This window comes from Rhinatrema bivittatum, chromosome 4 (assembly GCF_901001135.1).
Source record: "Rhinatrema bivittatum chromosome 4, aRhiBiv1.1, whole genome shotgun sequence".
Taxonomy (NCBI): Eukaryota; Metazoa; Chordata; class Amphibia; order Gymnophiona; family Rhinatrematidae; genus Rhinatrema; species Rhinatrema bivittatum.
The window spans coordinates 68,016,754-68,032,271 of NC_042618.1; the positions used below are offsets into that span (position 1 = coordinate 68,016,754).

Here is a 15,518-nt window from a genome sequence, read left to right on the forward strand (position 1 = left end):
ACACACTCCCATTCTCATCCACACATACACATTCAAGCACGTGCACAGCTTCCGCTTTCTCCCCCAGAGCAGGAAGATCAGCTGCCTCTCCTGCTGCCACCGGACTCCTGCTATCTTCGGGCGTCCGAACTTCCTGTCGGGGGGGGGGCGGAAGCGCAGCGCACAACGTCCGCTTCCTCCCTCCCCCTCCAAGCAGGAAGATCGGCGGGCAGTACGGCCCGACGCCCGAAGATAGCAGGAGGCCGGTGGCAGCAGGAGAGGCAGCTGATCTTCTTGCTTTGGGGGAGAAAGCGGAAGCTGTGCGCGGCGCTTCCGCTCCCCCAAACAGGAAATTCGGCGGGCCGTTTGGTCCGAAGATAGCAGGAGAACGGGTGGCAGCAGGAGAGGCAGCTGATCTTCCTGCATTGGGGGGAGGAAGCGGAAGCTGCGCGCGGCGCTTCCGCTCCCCCCCCGAACAGGAAGACCGGTTGGCCATACGGCCGCAGCAGCGCTTCCCCATGTGTGCCGTGATGGCGCGCGAGGCGTGGGTTCTCTTGTTCGCTGTCGCGGGGATGGGATCCCGCGACAGCCTTGCAGTCCCGGTGCCAGTTGGGTGGGCCTGGGTCTAAGTTGGGTGGGCACCTGCCCACCCAGGCCCACCCGTGGCTACGCCACTGGTGTGTGCGTCCATACACGCGCATATTGGTGCGTGAGCGAAGCTACACTGGAATTTTAAATCATGCGTACATTTGCACGCTTATGTTTTAAAATACACCAACCATGCGTAAGTGTACTCAATTTTAAGAGGTTACTCGAACAAAGCTAGTGCGTGTGTCTTCCATAGGACTTTGTCAGCTTTTATACATACATGTAAGCAGATTTTAAAACGTGCTTACGTGAGGCACATTCCCAGTTTTTCAATTAGTCTATTAGTTTGTCCAGTTAATATTGGGGTCTTTCAAATCTTATTTTATTTATTTATTTATTTATTTACAAATTTTTGTATACCGACTTTCCTCAAAAAGAAATCAAGACGGTTAACAGAGTAAAATGTCAATACAGATCTTCTGCTTCTTCATCCAGACCCCACCCTGTCCTATAAGCCCTAAAACTTGAGACCTACAGACTTGCTCCTCATCAGGAGCAGCAGTAAAGTTATGCGGATATCTAGCCTATGGAGTTACACGTGTACGTGTTGGCTCCACTTCAAACCCCCATGCCTCACACCTTTTCCACCCCCTTATTTCTCATGTGTGCCCGGGTACATACGCATGTAATTTGCGGCTTTTTATAATCCGCATTGCTCGCACATGTGGGCATTTTTGTGCAAGCAGCACTTTTAAAATCAATCTCTCTGTGTACTACATTCTATTAAGAAAAAATTGTATTTAGTAAAGTGATATTGGCAGCCAGGTCTTATTTCATTATTCCTTCCCTTTCTTCTTTGCATTTCCTGAACTCCACCCTACATTTTCATTGCAAAATCGAAAACTGATCAGCTAAGCTAAAACTTAACTATTGTATTTCTGAAGGGGATAGGTTCTTGCTTTTAAATGAGTACATTTTTACTTATTTTGACTGAAAATCTTTTTTTCTGATAGGTGCAATTATATCTAGCAGCCAAGGGCGTGTCAACCCCTTCAAGGTAAGAATGTTGAGAGTCTGTTCCTTAAAAGCTTTCCCAGCTAACTGTGCTTTAATAAATATTTTGTAGTACTGTATTGGGTGAACTGGGCTACTCTCAGGCAAATGGCACTCCGGGGAAAAAATCATTGCCACCCATCCCCCCCCCCCCCCCTCCCTCCTACTTGTGTCGTTGGCTTGGATTGGTGATGGAGGGGGTGCACGCAAGATTTCTCTGCCAAGTGAGTGCTAGGGGGGGCCCTGCTCCCCCAGTCTCTTTTCTGCCTCTTACACTCCACCCCCATTCCCAGCATTTGCCTCTCCTCTCCCTGCGGCAGCCACAGCATTTTTGTCCTTCATATTGCACTGCCTTCTTTCAATGCTGTTTAGTGGCAGGGTTATTACGGCCACATCTCCCTGTCAGTGCCAGCCCTGCGAGGATGTTCAAAACTCACGGGCTGGCACTCTCTGTGTTCTGACCGTGCAGTGCATGTGATCAGGATGCAGGAAGTGCCAGCTTGCAAGTCTCGAACATGCTCGCAGGGTCGGCACTGACAGGGAGGAGCGGTGGCATGGATTCTGGCTACACCTCCAGATCTCCTGCCAGGTCTGGGTCTGTGGAGGTGTTGTATGTATAACCACTTAATAAACCCTGCTCAGCCATGCATGTGCACACCACAGGGAACAGTGCTGACTCTGGCTGTCATGCCATGGTGCCCTGGGCAACTACCCTGCTTGCCAGCGGCTGGATAAAGAGGTATAATAGGATAGAAAGATCTTTCCACTCTGTGGGGAAAAATATTTATTTATGCTTATTTGATTACTTGACATATCAGAATATCCATCATAGCGTGATACAGTAAAACAATTTACAGTATAGTATAAGTAAAATGCTGCTGGTTATTACTCTAGGTATCTGCTGATCAGACAGGCCTGGTAATTAAAGGAAGTTCATCACACACTGCGAACATCCTAGATAACATGAACAAATTTACCAAGAAAACAGCCACTCCTAACAATCAGGCAACAAGCAAACAGAAGACACTCATCATAAAGCCCCTGATCCCAAAAACAAAGTCCAAGTTGGTAAGTGAGGCTCCAGACCACTTTATTATGATTTTCACCAGAGGCCGCTCACTTTCTTCCACTTCCAGGATGCTGTGTTGAAAAGAGAAATCCACCTGAAGGGCTTTTCACTGTCCTGAAACTCTGATGACAATATGAGGCTGTACTAACTAGAAAGTGACATGAAATATAGCAGCCAGCCCTGCACTCATGTGAGACATAGATGACAGCAGGAAGCTGTGCTGGGGAGCTGCCCCATTTTTTCAAAGAAGAGCTGACTGGGTTTTCTTCTGGTTTTGATTTTGAAAAATGGGCATTTTATCCCTTGTTAGTCACTGAGGACAATGATGTAGCTAAGGACTGTCCAGGCAAATCCAGGTTTTGCAGATTTGACTTAAAGCTACAGTGTGTGAATACATGAAGACATTAAAAGGTGCTAATATAGGGAATTTCTCTAATCCCATTCTTGTTGCCTGGAAATAATTTTCTTTACCTGTATGACAATTTGCTTAAGTTCCTTAAGTTTTAGGGGGTTATCACAAACCATTGCCCAATTTATGGCTAGAGTAAAGGTTATATTTGATGGCTAGGTGTCATCTGTGTATCTCTGTACTGTATTCGTAATTGGGTACCAGTAAAGCTTTCTCTTTGCTGCATTAGGAATCTCTTTCTGATATCTGTGTGAACAATTTCCTACCCAATCGGAGGTGTCTTTTACACAGTTGCTGCATAGCTTCCTGAGAATTATGTATAGTAGAGCGCATTAGTTACAGCTATAGTGCCACCCTCCGTGGGATTGCTACAAATTGCTAAAGAATTAACATATTATGATGAGATTAAATGTCTGGGTAGTTTACATATTCTGCCATATTACTTTTGCTGTACTTTTAGTTTAACTTTTTATTTGTATCCATTTCTGGTTCCTGTAGCTCTTTTTTTTCTTTTTTCCTCCCGTTTTTGTAATTGGTTCATACAATACTTTCCTCTGTTGGATGTGTTCCTTTCTAGCTATTGGCAGATGTGTTATGGACAGGATAAAATAACAATGGAATCACTGTATTTTATTTTCCTAGACACAGGGTACTTTATTCCACTCTGCTACTCCCAAAGCAGAGATAAAAAAGACAGAGAAGAAAGAGAGAGAACCTGAAAATACATTACCTGAGATCTCCATTTCCTCAGAGAACACAGAAAACAAAAAGTAAGTGATTGCTGTGATTTATTTATTATTTGGACATTTTTATATACCGATATTCATGTAACAAGTTACAAAGGATCTACTTTTCTGCTTCATGTCTAGCCTACACATTTTTGAGGGAGACAAAGGCAAGTTTCCTGTACGTACCCAGATCAGTCCAGACTCCTGGGTTTTGCCTCCCTTCCAGCAGATGGAGACAGAGAAAGTTTCACAGACACCGCCTCTTAACCCAGTGTGCCACCTGCAGGCTCTCAGTATTTCTGTCTCCAGCAGATGGAGGTGGTGCAAAACCTGTGCTCCTGTACCTGAATTAAAAAAAAAAAAAAAAAAAAAGATTTTCCTCCCAGGAGGTTGGCAGGTCCTGATGGGGCCATATCTCCTGATCGTAGAATTAGATGAGCAGGGGTTGGGGACCCTAAAATTGCTCTCTCTGGCACACAAAGGGTGAAAGCTGGTAGTCCAGTTCCCTCCCCTTCTGAAGGATCCATGGAAGCCTCTGTCACTCTTCTATCAGGGAAATTAGCTTTTTGGGGTTTTTTTCAGTAAAGTTTATATTAAAAAAAAAAAAAAAAGTAGACAAAGTGAAGAGGAAATGGGGCTTCTTTTCTTTCGGCTCTGTCTGTCACCGGTACAATGGAGGTAGGCCAGTCAAAGAAAGTCAGTCTTAATAGCTGTCCCAATCCCATCTTTGCCTCGGAGTCATGCCGGGCCATGCCACGTGCGAGCTGATGCTCCATATGTGGGGAGCACTGCTCGCAGCTCTCCAAGGCTGGCCGATACTCCCACTGCCTCTCTGGTAGGGAAGGTACCTTGCAGGGAACTGTGGTGGAATTATTGAAGCAGTGTAGGCCTGGCAGGTTGCTGGCTGCTTTTGAGGAATCAGCTGACCCGAACCCGCTGCGCGCAGGAATGGTGGCCATTTTGAAAACTTTCATGGTTGCTGAGAAAAGGGTGGCAGAGGTAGGGGATCTCCCGCCAGTGCTGTTGCCAGCCAAATTTAGCCCGATGAGGCCCGGCGGGTCCTGGAGGGGAAATCAGGGAGGGATCCTGCTCTCCTGAAGGGAGATTTGTATGGTGGTTATCCCTTTTCTCCAGAGTTTGTCCTCTTATTGCAGGAAGCATATCTGGCCTGGAGGGCCAAGGGGTGCTGTTCCCCCAAGTGCCAGTCTTCTGAAAGCCCGCCCAGAAAGATGCCCAGGGGTTCTGAGGCTCTGGGGGCTACAAGGGATCCGTAAGGTCAGAGGTACAGAAGTGCAGAGGAACACTGATGAGTTTTCCTCCGAGGAGTCCATCGAAGAGTTGCCCTTGGGGGATGGTCCTCAAGAGGCTATCTCGTCCAAGAGTGGTCAGGAACCAGAGGAGGATCCTGGAAAGGTTCCTTCCATGGAGGGGGATGATCCTAAGGTGGTTTGCCTATTTCAGAGGGAGGAGCTGAGTCCTATGGATTCTGTATGTTTTGGCGGAATTAGGGATAGTGGTTCTGCAGGAGGAGCCGGAACCAGGACACAGTGGACCCCAGTCATGGCTGGCTTACGGACCCGGCCAGGACTTTTCATAGGATGGTCAAGAACGGGACACTCCAGAGACTGACCTTAAGGTCAGCAGAGCAAGGATAAGCTTTATCCCTTGCCAGAAGATACTTTGGAGATCTTGAGAGTGCCGAAAATGGATGCTTCCGTGTCGATGGATAGAAAGAGGACCACCATTCCAGTTGCTGGCACAGTTGCTCTGAAGGATTTTCAGGACAGGAAGCTTGAGGTGCACATCACCTTCACAGCCAAACCGCTGTGAAGGCTTGCTGAGACAACGGTATATAAATGATGATAAACTTTAAACCTTAAACATAAAGAAGATTTTTGAGGTCTCTGCTCTTGGCATCCACGTTGCAGTATGCAGCAGTTTTATGCTTCGGGCTAGCTTGAGATGAGTGCAGCAGTTACAAAGTGCCAGGGATCTGTCGCCCCAGGAGTCTGAGGAGGCAGAGCACTTGGAGGCAGCGGTCACTTATGGGGCTGATGCTTTATATTATGATATTCGCACTTCTAAGACAATAGTGTCAGCAGTCTCAGCCAGGAGGCTCTTATAGTTATGAAACTGGTCAGCGAACATTTCTAGAAGGCTCAGCTTGGGGTGCTGCCTTTTAAGGGTAAGCTTCTTTTTGGAGAAGACTTAAAGTAACTGGTAAAGCATTTGGGAGATAAGGTGCACAAGCTACCAGAGGATATGCCTAAAGGGCCCAAAGGATTTCTACCGGTTCACACTCACTTTCGAGGGCAAAGGCGTTTCCGTCAGAGCAGACCTTCGGGCATGAGTCAGAGACAGACCTCTGGGAGGTTTCAGGCTTGGTCCCAGTCCTTTCATGGATGCAGAGTGAAACGAGAAGGCACCGGCCAGGGAGCTGGTGTAGCCAAGTCCATGCAATAAAGTGCGGCCGGCCCACTCATCAATCCTAGTCATCGGGGGATCAGTTGACTTTTTTTTTTTTTTTTTTTTTTTTACGAGGAGTGGGTCCTAAGCATGATAGAACAAGGCTACACTTTAGAATTTGCGCGGCCGCTAAGAAACCTATTCAGGATATCTCCCTGTGCTTCGCCAGCAAAGCGCCTTATTGTTCAGCAGACCATCCAAAGACTGAGAATGCTGGGAGCCATTTTTCCCATCTTCCAGGAGGAGCAAGGGACAGAACGTTACTCCATTTATTTTGTGGTACCAACAAAGGAAGGAACTTTTTGTCCAATTCTGGATTTAAAGAAGGTGAATGTAGCTGTCAAAGTACCCCAGTTACAGATGCAGACTCTGAGGTCTGTCATAGCAGCAGTACGAAGCAGGGAGATTTTAGCTTCCTTGGATCTAACGGAAGCATACCTGCATATAGGAATCCATCCAGGCCATCAGAGGTATCTCCGATTTTATGATTCTCGGGAAGCATTTTCAATTTTGCGCTCTCCCGTTCAGGCTAGCAACAGCCCCAAGGACCTTCACCAAGGTGTGATGGTGGTGGTGGCAGCAGCCCTCAGAAGGGAGGGGGGTGCTGATTCATCCATAACTGAATGACTGGCTCATCTGAGCCAAGTCAGAGAACCTTTGCAGGCAGGCGGTGCATGTGTTGTTGAACCACTTGAGATTCTTGGGTTGGATAGTGAATCTGTCCAAGAGCTATCTTTCTCCTTCGCAGGTTCTGGAGTTCTTGGGTGCGCGTTTCGATATCCGAGTGGGGAAAGTATTTCTCACAGAGGAGCAGATTATCAAGCTGCAGACTCAAATTCAGAACCTCTTGGAGGCCCGAGTGCCCAGGGTCTGGGATTACTTGCAAGTCCTTGGTTCCATGGCATCTACCCTGGAGCTGGTCCCATGGGATTTGCTCATATGAGACCACTACAGCAGGCATTGCTGTCCCGGTGGGATCCAATTTTGGAGCAGTTTCTTCTTTCACTACCGCTTACAGAGTCAGCCAAATCCAGTCTTTCGTGGTGGCTTGGGACCATTTGTGCCATGGGGTGGGCCTGGAGGAGCCTCAATGGATGGTAGTAACTACCAACGCTAGTCTCTCCATTTGGGGAGCTGTGTGTCAGTCTCAGTCGATGCAAGGCCAGTGGTCGAAAGAGGAGATGGCATGGTCCATCAATCGCTTAGAGACGAGAGCGGTGCGCTTGGCTTTGCCGGAGTTTCTGCGTGACCATCCGGTTAGGATCCTGTCGGACAATGCAACAGAAGATATGCCATACTGGGTCAGACCAAGGGTCCATCAAGCCCAGTATCCTGTTTCCAACAGTGGCCAATCCAAGTCACAAGTATCTGGCAAGTACCCACACATTAGATAGATCACAAGTTATTATTGCTAATCAATTACCAACATAGCAGTTTATGGATTTATCCTCTAGGAACTTTTCCAAACCTTTTTTTAAACCCAGTTACACTAACTGCTGTAACCACATCCTCTGGCAATGAATTCCAGAGCATAACTATGCGCTGAGTGAAAAAGAATGAGACTCATTGCCTCCCCCGATAGCTCCCATTCTCCGGGATCCAATTGTTGGCGGCTGAGAAAATCTGCCTGCACATTGTCGGACCCCGCTATGTGGGAGGCTGCTATCATGGCGATTAGTTTTAAATGAGCTACTTGCTAACTTCATGATCTGGTTACGTTCAGGGAAAGGAATATTGGTTCTTACCTGCTAATTTTCGTTCCTGTAGTACCACAGATCAGTCCAGAGTCCCACCTGGTGGTGAAGAGGAGGTTTGGAGAGTCCACTCGATCTGTTTACTATAATAATTCTAAAGTATTCTGAAGAATGGCACAAGTTTACCATTAGTCTTTCAGGAAAGGTTCCATTTTGGGTTATTAGAAGATTTTTTTGACTCATTTCTGCTTGGGTACTGAGTAATACTGAGAGACTGCAGGTGGCACACCGGGTTAAGAGGTGTGGTGTCTGTAAAACTTGCTCTGTCTCCACGTGCTGGAAGGAAGGCAAAACCCAGGAGTCTGGACTGTTCTGCGGAACAAAAATTAGCAGGTAAGAACCAATATTCCTTTAGTATGCATCCTGGTTTTCAGTATTTGGTCATAATCTTTAGTTCTGTTTTATAATATTGCCCACTTTATTTACTACTTTAATAAATTATTTTCAGGCCTGACAGAAATGAGAACCAACCCCTACTATATAGCTATAGCGCCATCAGCCTTCATTCCCAAATACTTGGCAACAGTTCTTGGCCAGGAACCACAGGCTAACTCCCTCCACAACCTTCAAGTCTAGCTAGTAGGTGTCACTGTTGAGTGATGATTGGGTCTTTCTACTTAGGATTATGAATGCTGGCCTCTCCAGTGTCCCCCAGTCTTGGTCAGCCTGAGTTTCAGAAAACAGACTTCAGAATTTAATCCAGAACATAAGAAATTGCCATGCTGGGTCAGACCAAGGATCCATCAAGCCCAGCATCCTGTTTCCAACAGAGGTCAAACCAGGCCACAAGAACCTGGCAATTACCCAAACACTAAGAAGATCCCATGCCACTGATGCAATTAATAGCAGTGGCTATTCCCTAAGTAAATTTAATTAATAGCCGTTAATGGACTTCTCCTCCAAGAACTTATTCAAACCTTTTTTGAACCCAGCTACACTAACTGCACTAACCACATCCTCTGGCAACAAATTCCAGAGCTTTATTGTGCGTTGAGTGAAAAATAATTTTCTACAATTAGTCTTAAATGTGCTACTTGCTAACTTCATGGAATGTCCCCTAGTCCTTCTATTATTTGAAAGTGTAAATAACTGATTCACATCTACTCGTTCAAGACCTCTCATGATCTTAAAGACCTCTATCATATCCCCCCTCAGCCGTCTCTTCTCCAAGCTGAACAGCCCTAACCTCTTCAGCCCTTCCTCATAGGGGATCTGTTCCATCCCCTTTATCATTTTGGTTGGCCTTCTCTGTGCCCTCTCCATCGCAACTATATCTTTTTTGAGATGCGGTGACCAGAATTGTACACAGTATTCCAGGTGCGGTCTCACCATGGAGCGATTATAGAGGCATTATGACATTTTAAAATTTAGTGTTAGAGCTGCAGATTTACTTATTGTCCCCCTTCCAGTTATTAGTTTAAATTTGATCATGTTATGATCACTGTTGCCAAGTGGCCCCACCACCGTTACCTCTCTCACCAAATCCTGCGTTCCACTAAGAATTAAATCGAAAATAGCTCCCTCTCTTGTTGGTTCCTGAACCAATTGTTCCATGAAGCAGTCATTTATTACATCCAGGAACTTTGTCTCTAGCAAGTCCTGATGTTACATTTACCCAATCAATATTGCGCTAATTTTGTATATTTAGACCCAAGACAGGATTCCAGTTGTGGATGGATGAGAACAGAAATGACATTTTAGCTGCCAATCCTGATCTGGAAGAATCTGATGTAATAAAGGAGGGCATGAATCGATTTCGAGTACTTTTACCTGAGGAAAGGATGGTAAGAAAAGCTTTTGAATCTCTTTTGACTTTATTTTACATGTGAAATCCTAAAGTGATGTCAGCCTTGCAATATGCATGCTCTCAATGTTTAAGGGCTGGCCAAGAGGCTCTTTTCCCAGGTCTGGCTTGTACTCCCTGGCTCAACTGGGCTGGGGATATTGTGGAGGCAGCATTTCCAGTTCCTAGCGGGGAAGGGAATCTCTGCCATTGCACACCACCACCTAGACTCAGGCTGTACAATGTACTGGGTTCTAGAGGGAGCTGCAGTTCTTGGCCCATGTGCAAACATTCACTGCAAGGACTGAGCGAGGAGGGCAGAGTTATAAAAGCATGGGGACAGCCCTGGAAAATTGCAAGTTAAGAGGTAGATTTTAAAAGGTTACGCACACGTGTCCATGTGCTCACACTACCTGGCGCGCTCACATGGCCGCCCGATTTTATAGCAGGTGTGCGCATGTTATAAAATCAGGGGTCGGCGCACGCAAGGGGGTGCACAATTGTGCAACTTGTGTGCGCCGATGCCCGCAACCTTCCCCTGTTCCGTCCCAAGCCGCTCCGATTTCAGAGCAGTCTAAGAGGGAACTTCCCAACCCCCTAACCTAACCTCCCTCCCCCCCCCCCCCCCCGACCTTTATTTTACCCATTGCGCCTGCCAGCAAGCGATCCTCCAACATAGCGGCAAATGGCCGCTGTGCCGGAGACCTCTGGCCCCGCCCCTTTTTCAAAGCCCCAGGACATATGCGTGTCCCGGGGCTTTACGCATGTCACCAGGCCTTTCTAAAATAGGCCCGGCATGCATAACCCCAATGGATTTATGAGCGTTGGCTTTTTAAAATCTACCCCTAAGGTTCTGTGGCCCAAATAGAGGCTGGCTCAGACTGAGCTGGAAATCCAGTGGACCAGGAGGGAACTGCCAGACCAAAAAGACAAAATGTTTATGTAGGATTACTAATTTTACTCTTAGTCACCTAACCAAAACCTTTAGTCTAAGGGGAGACTGAAGCTGCTATCCAGTCAGATTGCATTTGCATATTAGCCATTTATTGCCAGAAACATAGTTTATCTAATCTGTAATTTTTTTGCATTGGATATTTCATTTTCAGCTCATTTTTTTTAGAGTAATTTTCGTACAACTCCCATAGGCTAAAGTCTGGGGGTACTTTTTACCCCCAGACTTTAGCCAGAATTTTGAAAGTGGATTTATGTGCATAAATCTGCTTTGAAAAATTGCTGGTGTGTGCGGAATTCAGCGTTGCATAAGTTATACCTTCTCGAGAGCTGGTATAACTGTGGGTTTTCATGCATATGTTAAAAAATTGAATGTATTTATATAAATCATGTTCCCGATCCAACTCTTCCCCCCAGTGCGCCTAAATAGTGTGTGCATAAAATTATGTCCAAGATCATGTTCATCATATACTTTTATGTACAATACCCATGTACATAGAACAGGTTTCATGTGCATAAGTGCCTTTGAAAATTATCCCCTTTTAAATCTTCTCCCTCCCCCAAAAGAATAGAATCATAAACAAGGAAAAAGGTAGAAAGAAGGGGGTGGGTGTAGTGAATGATTTTTTTTTTTTTTTTTTAAATCCATGCATTGCAGCTCTAAAATTCACCACATATTGTGTATTTTTGCAAGCTGTGGACAGAGAGAGCTAAAGGAGGAGGAGGAGCAGCTGGTGATTCAGCTGACGTAAAGAAACGGAAACGTGCAACAGAGGAGAGGAAAAATGGAAGGGAGAGCCAGACAGGAGAAGTTGAGGAGGGCTCCTGCACTATCAAGAAAAGGAAACCCTTAGATCCGTCTACAAATACAAAATTGTCAGCCTTTGCATTTAAAAAGGACTAAAAGAAAACATTACTGTACTGTCAAAGCTAGCGTCGGTCTTGTCAGATCTCAAGTCTTATTCCTCGCTTAGCAATGTTCTATAGGGAAAAGAACTGCTAAAAATGATTTAAAATTATTGAACTCTTATGTAGGTAAAAATCTGTGCTGAATTATTACAGCATGACACTTGTTCTGTGAATGGGGTTTATGAGAAATTTGAAGATAGTAATGTTCTGGGAATTTTTTGTCTTATTTTTTTGTTATTGCCTGTACAGTCTTTCAGAACTGTAATATCGTGTGTTGTTCCTGTAGGTTAGTACATGTGAATATTTTTAAATTTTCTAAAAATAAAACATTTTAGCTTTGTAGATACGTTGTTTGTATTCCATCTTCCAGAATTGCAAAATACATTACACTGCTTTTTACACTTTCCCGTGATTTTTTTTAAACTTTGTGGGTAAAAACTATTGACCTACCTACCTAATATTGGTCTTTATGGATAGATAGTATAGTTACACAATTTTCACATATGCAATCTGCTTGTGTAAGTGGAAATTAGTATAGAAGTTGGTGAGACTGTGGAACATTATTGTGGTGGTGTATATTTGCATACTGGAAAAGGTCATGATGTGAAATGATTGGAAGTGAAAAAAGAGTGCTCTATGGAAAAGAACAGCATATATCAGAGAGAGAAAGATAGTTGTGTAAAAGCAGGCTAAACTGAATTAGTCGACTTACCTGAATTAGAAAATAAATTGGAAATCATGACAATAGTCCTAGCAGCAAGATCGGACGAGAAGGAGATTGATGATCACAATAATGGAGATAGATGTACTGAATATACGTACACATGAAAACACAATATTCAAATAATGCAGTCCGCTGTCCTAATTAATAACTTATCTTCCCTGTACGTACCGGATCAGTCTAGACTACTGGGTTATGCTTCTGCACCAGGAGATGGAGACAGAGCAAAACTTGACAGGCTCTGCCATAAATACCAGGGTGCCACCCACAGCCTGCCAGTATTACTCTGTCTCCAGCAGATGGTTCGGGTGCATCTCCCACAGTCTGATTTGATTTAAAAAAAAAAAAAAAAGAGAAGGAGAACAGGGGTTTTTAGTTAGGTTGTTTGTGTGAATTTTTCATTTGATTAAGTTTGAAAAAAAAAACCACTTCACTTCAGGAGAAGCGGTTGATACAGCCGGTCTTTTGCTCCCAGGGGGTTGTCAGGTCCAGAGGGGACCATCCCCCCTGGTCGAGCAGTTGCTGGGCCTAAGGGTCGAGGACCCTGTGGGTAGTGTTAACCCAGCCGGGGTGATACCAGGGAGCCCGGCTCACTCACCCCAGCCGGACCGCTTCAGGACCCGACGAGGGTCAGCTCCAGATACAAAAAAAAAAAGGACTGAGCGTTTTTTTTTATTTTGTCGGGTGGCGGCTCTCTCTCTTCACAAGTGCGGCTGCGGCGATCGTCCTTGGCGTCCCTCTCCCCCCCTCCCCCCCTCTCTCCTTCGTTGCCGCGGTTTGGGTGCGAGTGCTTTTTCTGGTGCCAAGCATGCCACGCAGTGTGGCCTGCTCGGCTTGCGGCGCAGACGGCGCGCGTCTCTCCTGGGACGGACTCTGTTCAGCCTGCATCCCAGGAGGCGAGGGGACCTCGGCTTCACTTCGGGGGGGGGGTGGGTCATGAGGCGGCAGTCGTTCGCGATCATGGTCGGGGAGCCCCCCCTCCCCCCCCAAGCAGTTTAAAAAAAATCACGGGAAAGTCAGCCATTTTGTCAGCGGCTCCTCTCGCGGCCCCGCTGATATCGACCCCAGGGATTTTCCACCTTCGCTCTCCCCACAGCGACCGCCCTCACGGTCTGTCTCGCCAGTGGGGGCAGGGGGGGCACAGACACTGAGTCGGACGGATCCGATACTTCCTTTTCTTCTGGATTTATATTGGCCATGCATAGGGCTTTTAAGGCCCGCAAGGCCCTCAAGAGACACTCATCGCAGTCAGGGGGCCCTGATGGGCCACTCCCCGCGGACAAGCCTCGCCCTCGGTCAGGGAGCTCAGAGGGGCGGTCCAAGTCTAAACGCCCGTTGAGAGTCCTCCTGCCCAGAGTGGGCACGGAGTCCTCCCCCGACTCCTCTGATCTGGAACTTCCCGAGGAGCCCTCCCCGCCCCCGAGGGGTGCTGAGGGAGATGGCACGGCGCCGCAGGGAGTGGCAAGGCAGAGCCAGTCCTCGGAGGGGGATGATCCGAGGGTAATTCGTCTTTTTAGAAGGGAGGAGCTGACTCCGCTGATCCCAGCCATCCTGGAGGAGTTAAGGATCGTTACGCCGCCCGAGGAGTCTCGGCTTGGATCCATGGCTCCGGTGTTAGGGCTGAGTGGACCTCCCACCACATTCCCTTTTCATTTCTCGGCGACGGATCTTCTCTGAGAGTGGGATACTCCAGATCCGGGGCTGAAGGTCATGAAGGCGATGGACAAGCTCTATCCCTTGGACCCAAAAAGCAAAGCGGTAGCCAATCCAGTTGGCTGTATAGCAGTAGAAACAAAGAGAATCGGTAGTTGAAAACGCCCTTTATTAAAGGACATGGAAGATCAAGGTCCCAGGGAACCAAATGACTTATCTTATTCTTTTGCAGATGAAAGTGGTGGGACACTAAAGCATTCAAGAGTGGAAGAACAAGTCCGATCAGAGAATATAAAAGCTATTTCTGTTATTGTACCAAAGAATTTCTCTATTGAAGAATTAGGTTCTATGATGATAATGATGCAGAAATATATAAATAAGCTTACTATAACAGTTCAGGAAGCTTTAAATAAAAATGTTTGTTCAGGGTAAAATAGATAGTTTAGATAAAAGTATGAATACTCTAGAATTGAAAGTAGGAGAAATTAAAAAATACAAACAAACCTAATAAAATCAGAGGAAGAACATGAAGAAAAATTTGAAATATTGGAGAATCAAATTAGGAAATTTAATCTTAGAATTTTTAATTTCCCTAAAATACATCTAGCATCTCCAACAGGTTTATTTAAGAGCTATTTGAAGAATATTTTAAAATATTCGGATCTAACTATGCTTATCCTGTCTAAGATTTATTATCTGCAGCAATCACAAAATAGAGAAGGAAATATAAATCAAAAGAATTTGGATAAATCTGATTTGAATCTTACAGATTTTCTTGAAAAATCTTACGAGATGATAATCAATACAAGGGCTACCTTATTAGTTCAGTTTTCCTCACTCTTAGAAAGAGATGCTGTATTAAGGTTACACTTCAGGTACCAGAAACAGGATTTCTATGGGTACCCCATAAGAATCTTTCCCAATGTAGTATGTGCAACCCAGTTAAGACGTAGGAAATTTATAGCCATGAGAACTGAGGTTTTAGAGAGAGGTGCTCAATTTTTTTTTAAGATACCCTTGTAGGTGTCTTATAAAACATCTGGATGCAAGATATATCTTTAGTCAGCCAGATCAGTTGCGTACATATCTTGACTCATACTCTTAGAGGAAGCTTAGAAGGGTAAAAATTGTTTAGATGTAGGAGTTAGACAATTTGAAATTGAAAATGTTATTTCCTTTCAGTACTGCTCCATTGAATACTTAATTACCAATGATCTCTAATTTCTTGTGATTTCTAGTATTTCCTGATGATATGATATATAATATTGTTGTGAAATGTATGTAACAGCATTGAGATTTTTTTTTATTATATATCTAAAATAATTTGTTTTGAAATATTTAAAAGCAATAATAAAAAAAAAAAAAGATTAGGGCTCTTCAGCCTGGAGAAGAGATGGCTGAGGGGAGGTATGAGAGAGGTCTATAAAAGGAGTGGAGTGGAACGAATAGACGTTA

General features: G+C 45.3%; 1 protein-coding gene across 1 annotated transcript in view; it reads left to right on the forward strand.

Moving 5' to 3' along the window:
* Window positions 1–12,031, forward strand: part of WDHD1 (WD repeat and HMG-box DNA binding protein 1) — a 247,833-nt gene extending 235,802 nt beyond the window's left edge. The window contains exons 22-26 of the mRNA XM_029597432.1: window positions 1,581–1,624; window positions 2,515–2,688; window positions 3,741–3,868; window positions 9,695–9,830; window positions 11,475–12,031. Coding sequence (XP_029453292.1) covers window positions 1,581–1,624; window positions 2,515–2,688; window positions 3,741–3,868; window positions 9,695–9,830; window positions 11,475–11,684 — 692 coding nt within the window. The 3' untranslated portion in view covers window positions 11,685–12,031. The remainder of the gene's footprint in view (window positions 1–1,580; window positions 1,625–2,514; window positions 2,689–3,740; window positions 3,869–9,694; window positions 9,831–11,474) is intronic.
* The last annotated feature ends 3,487 nt before the right edge of the window (window positions 12,032–15,518 follow it).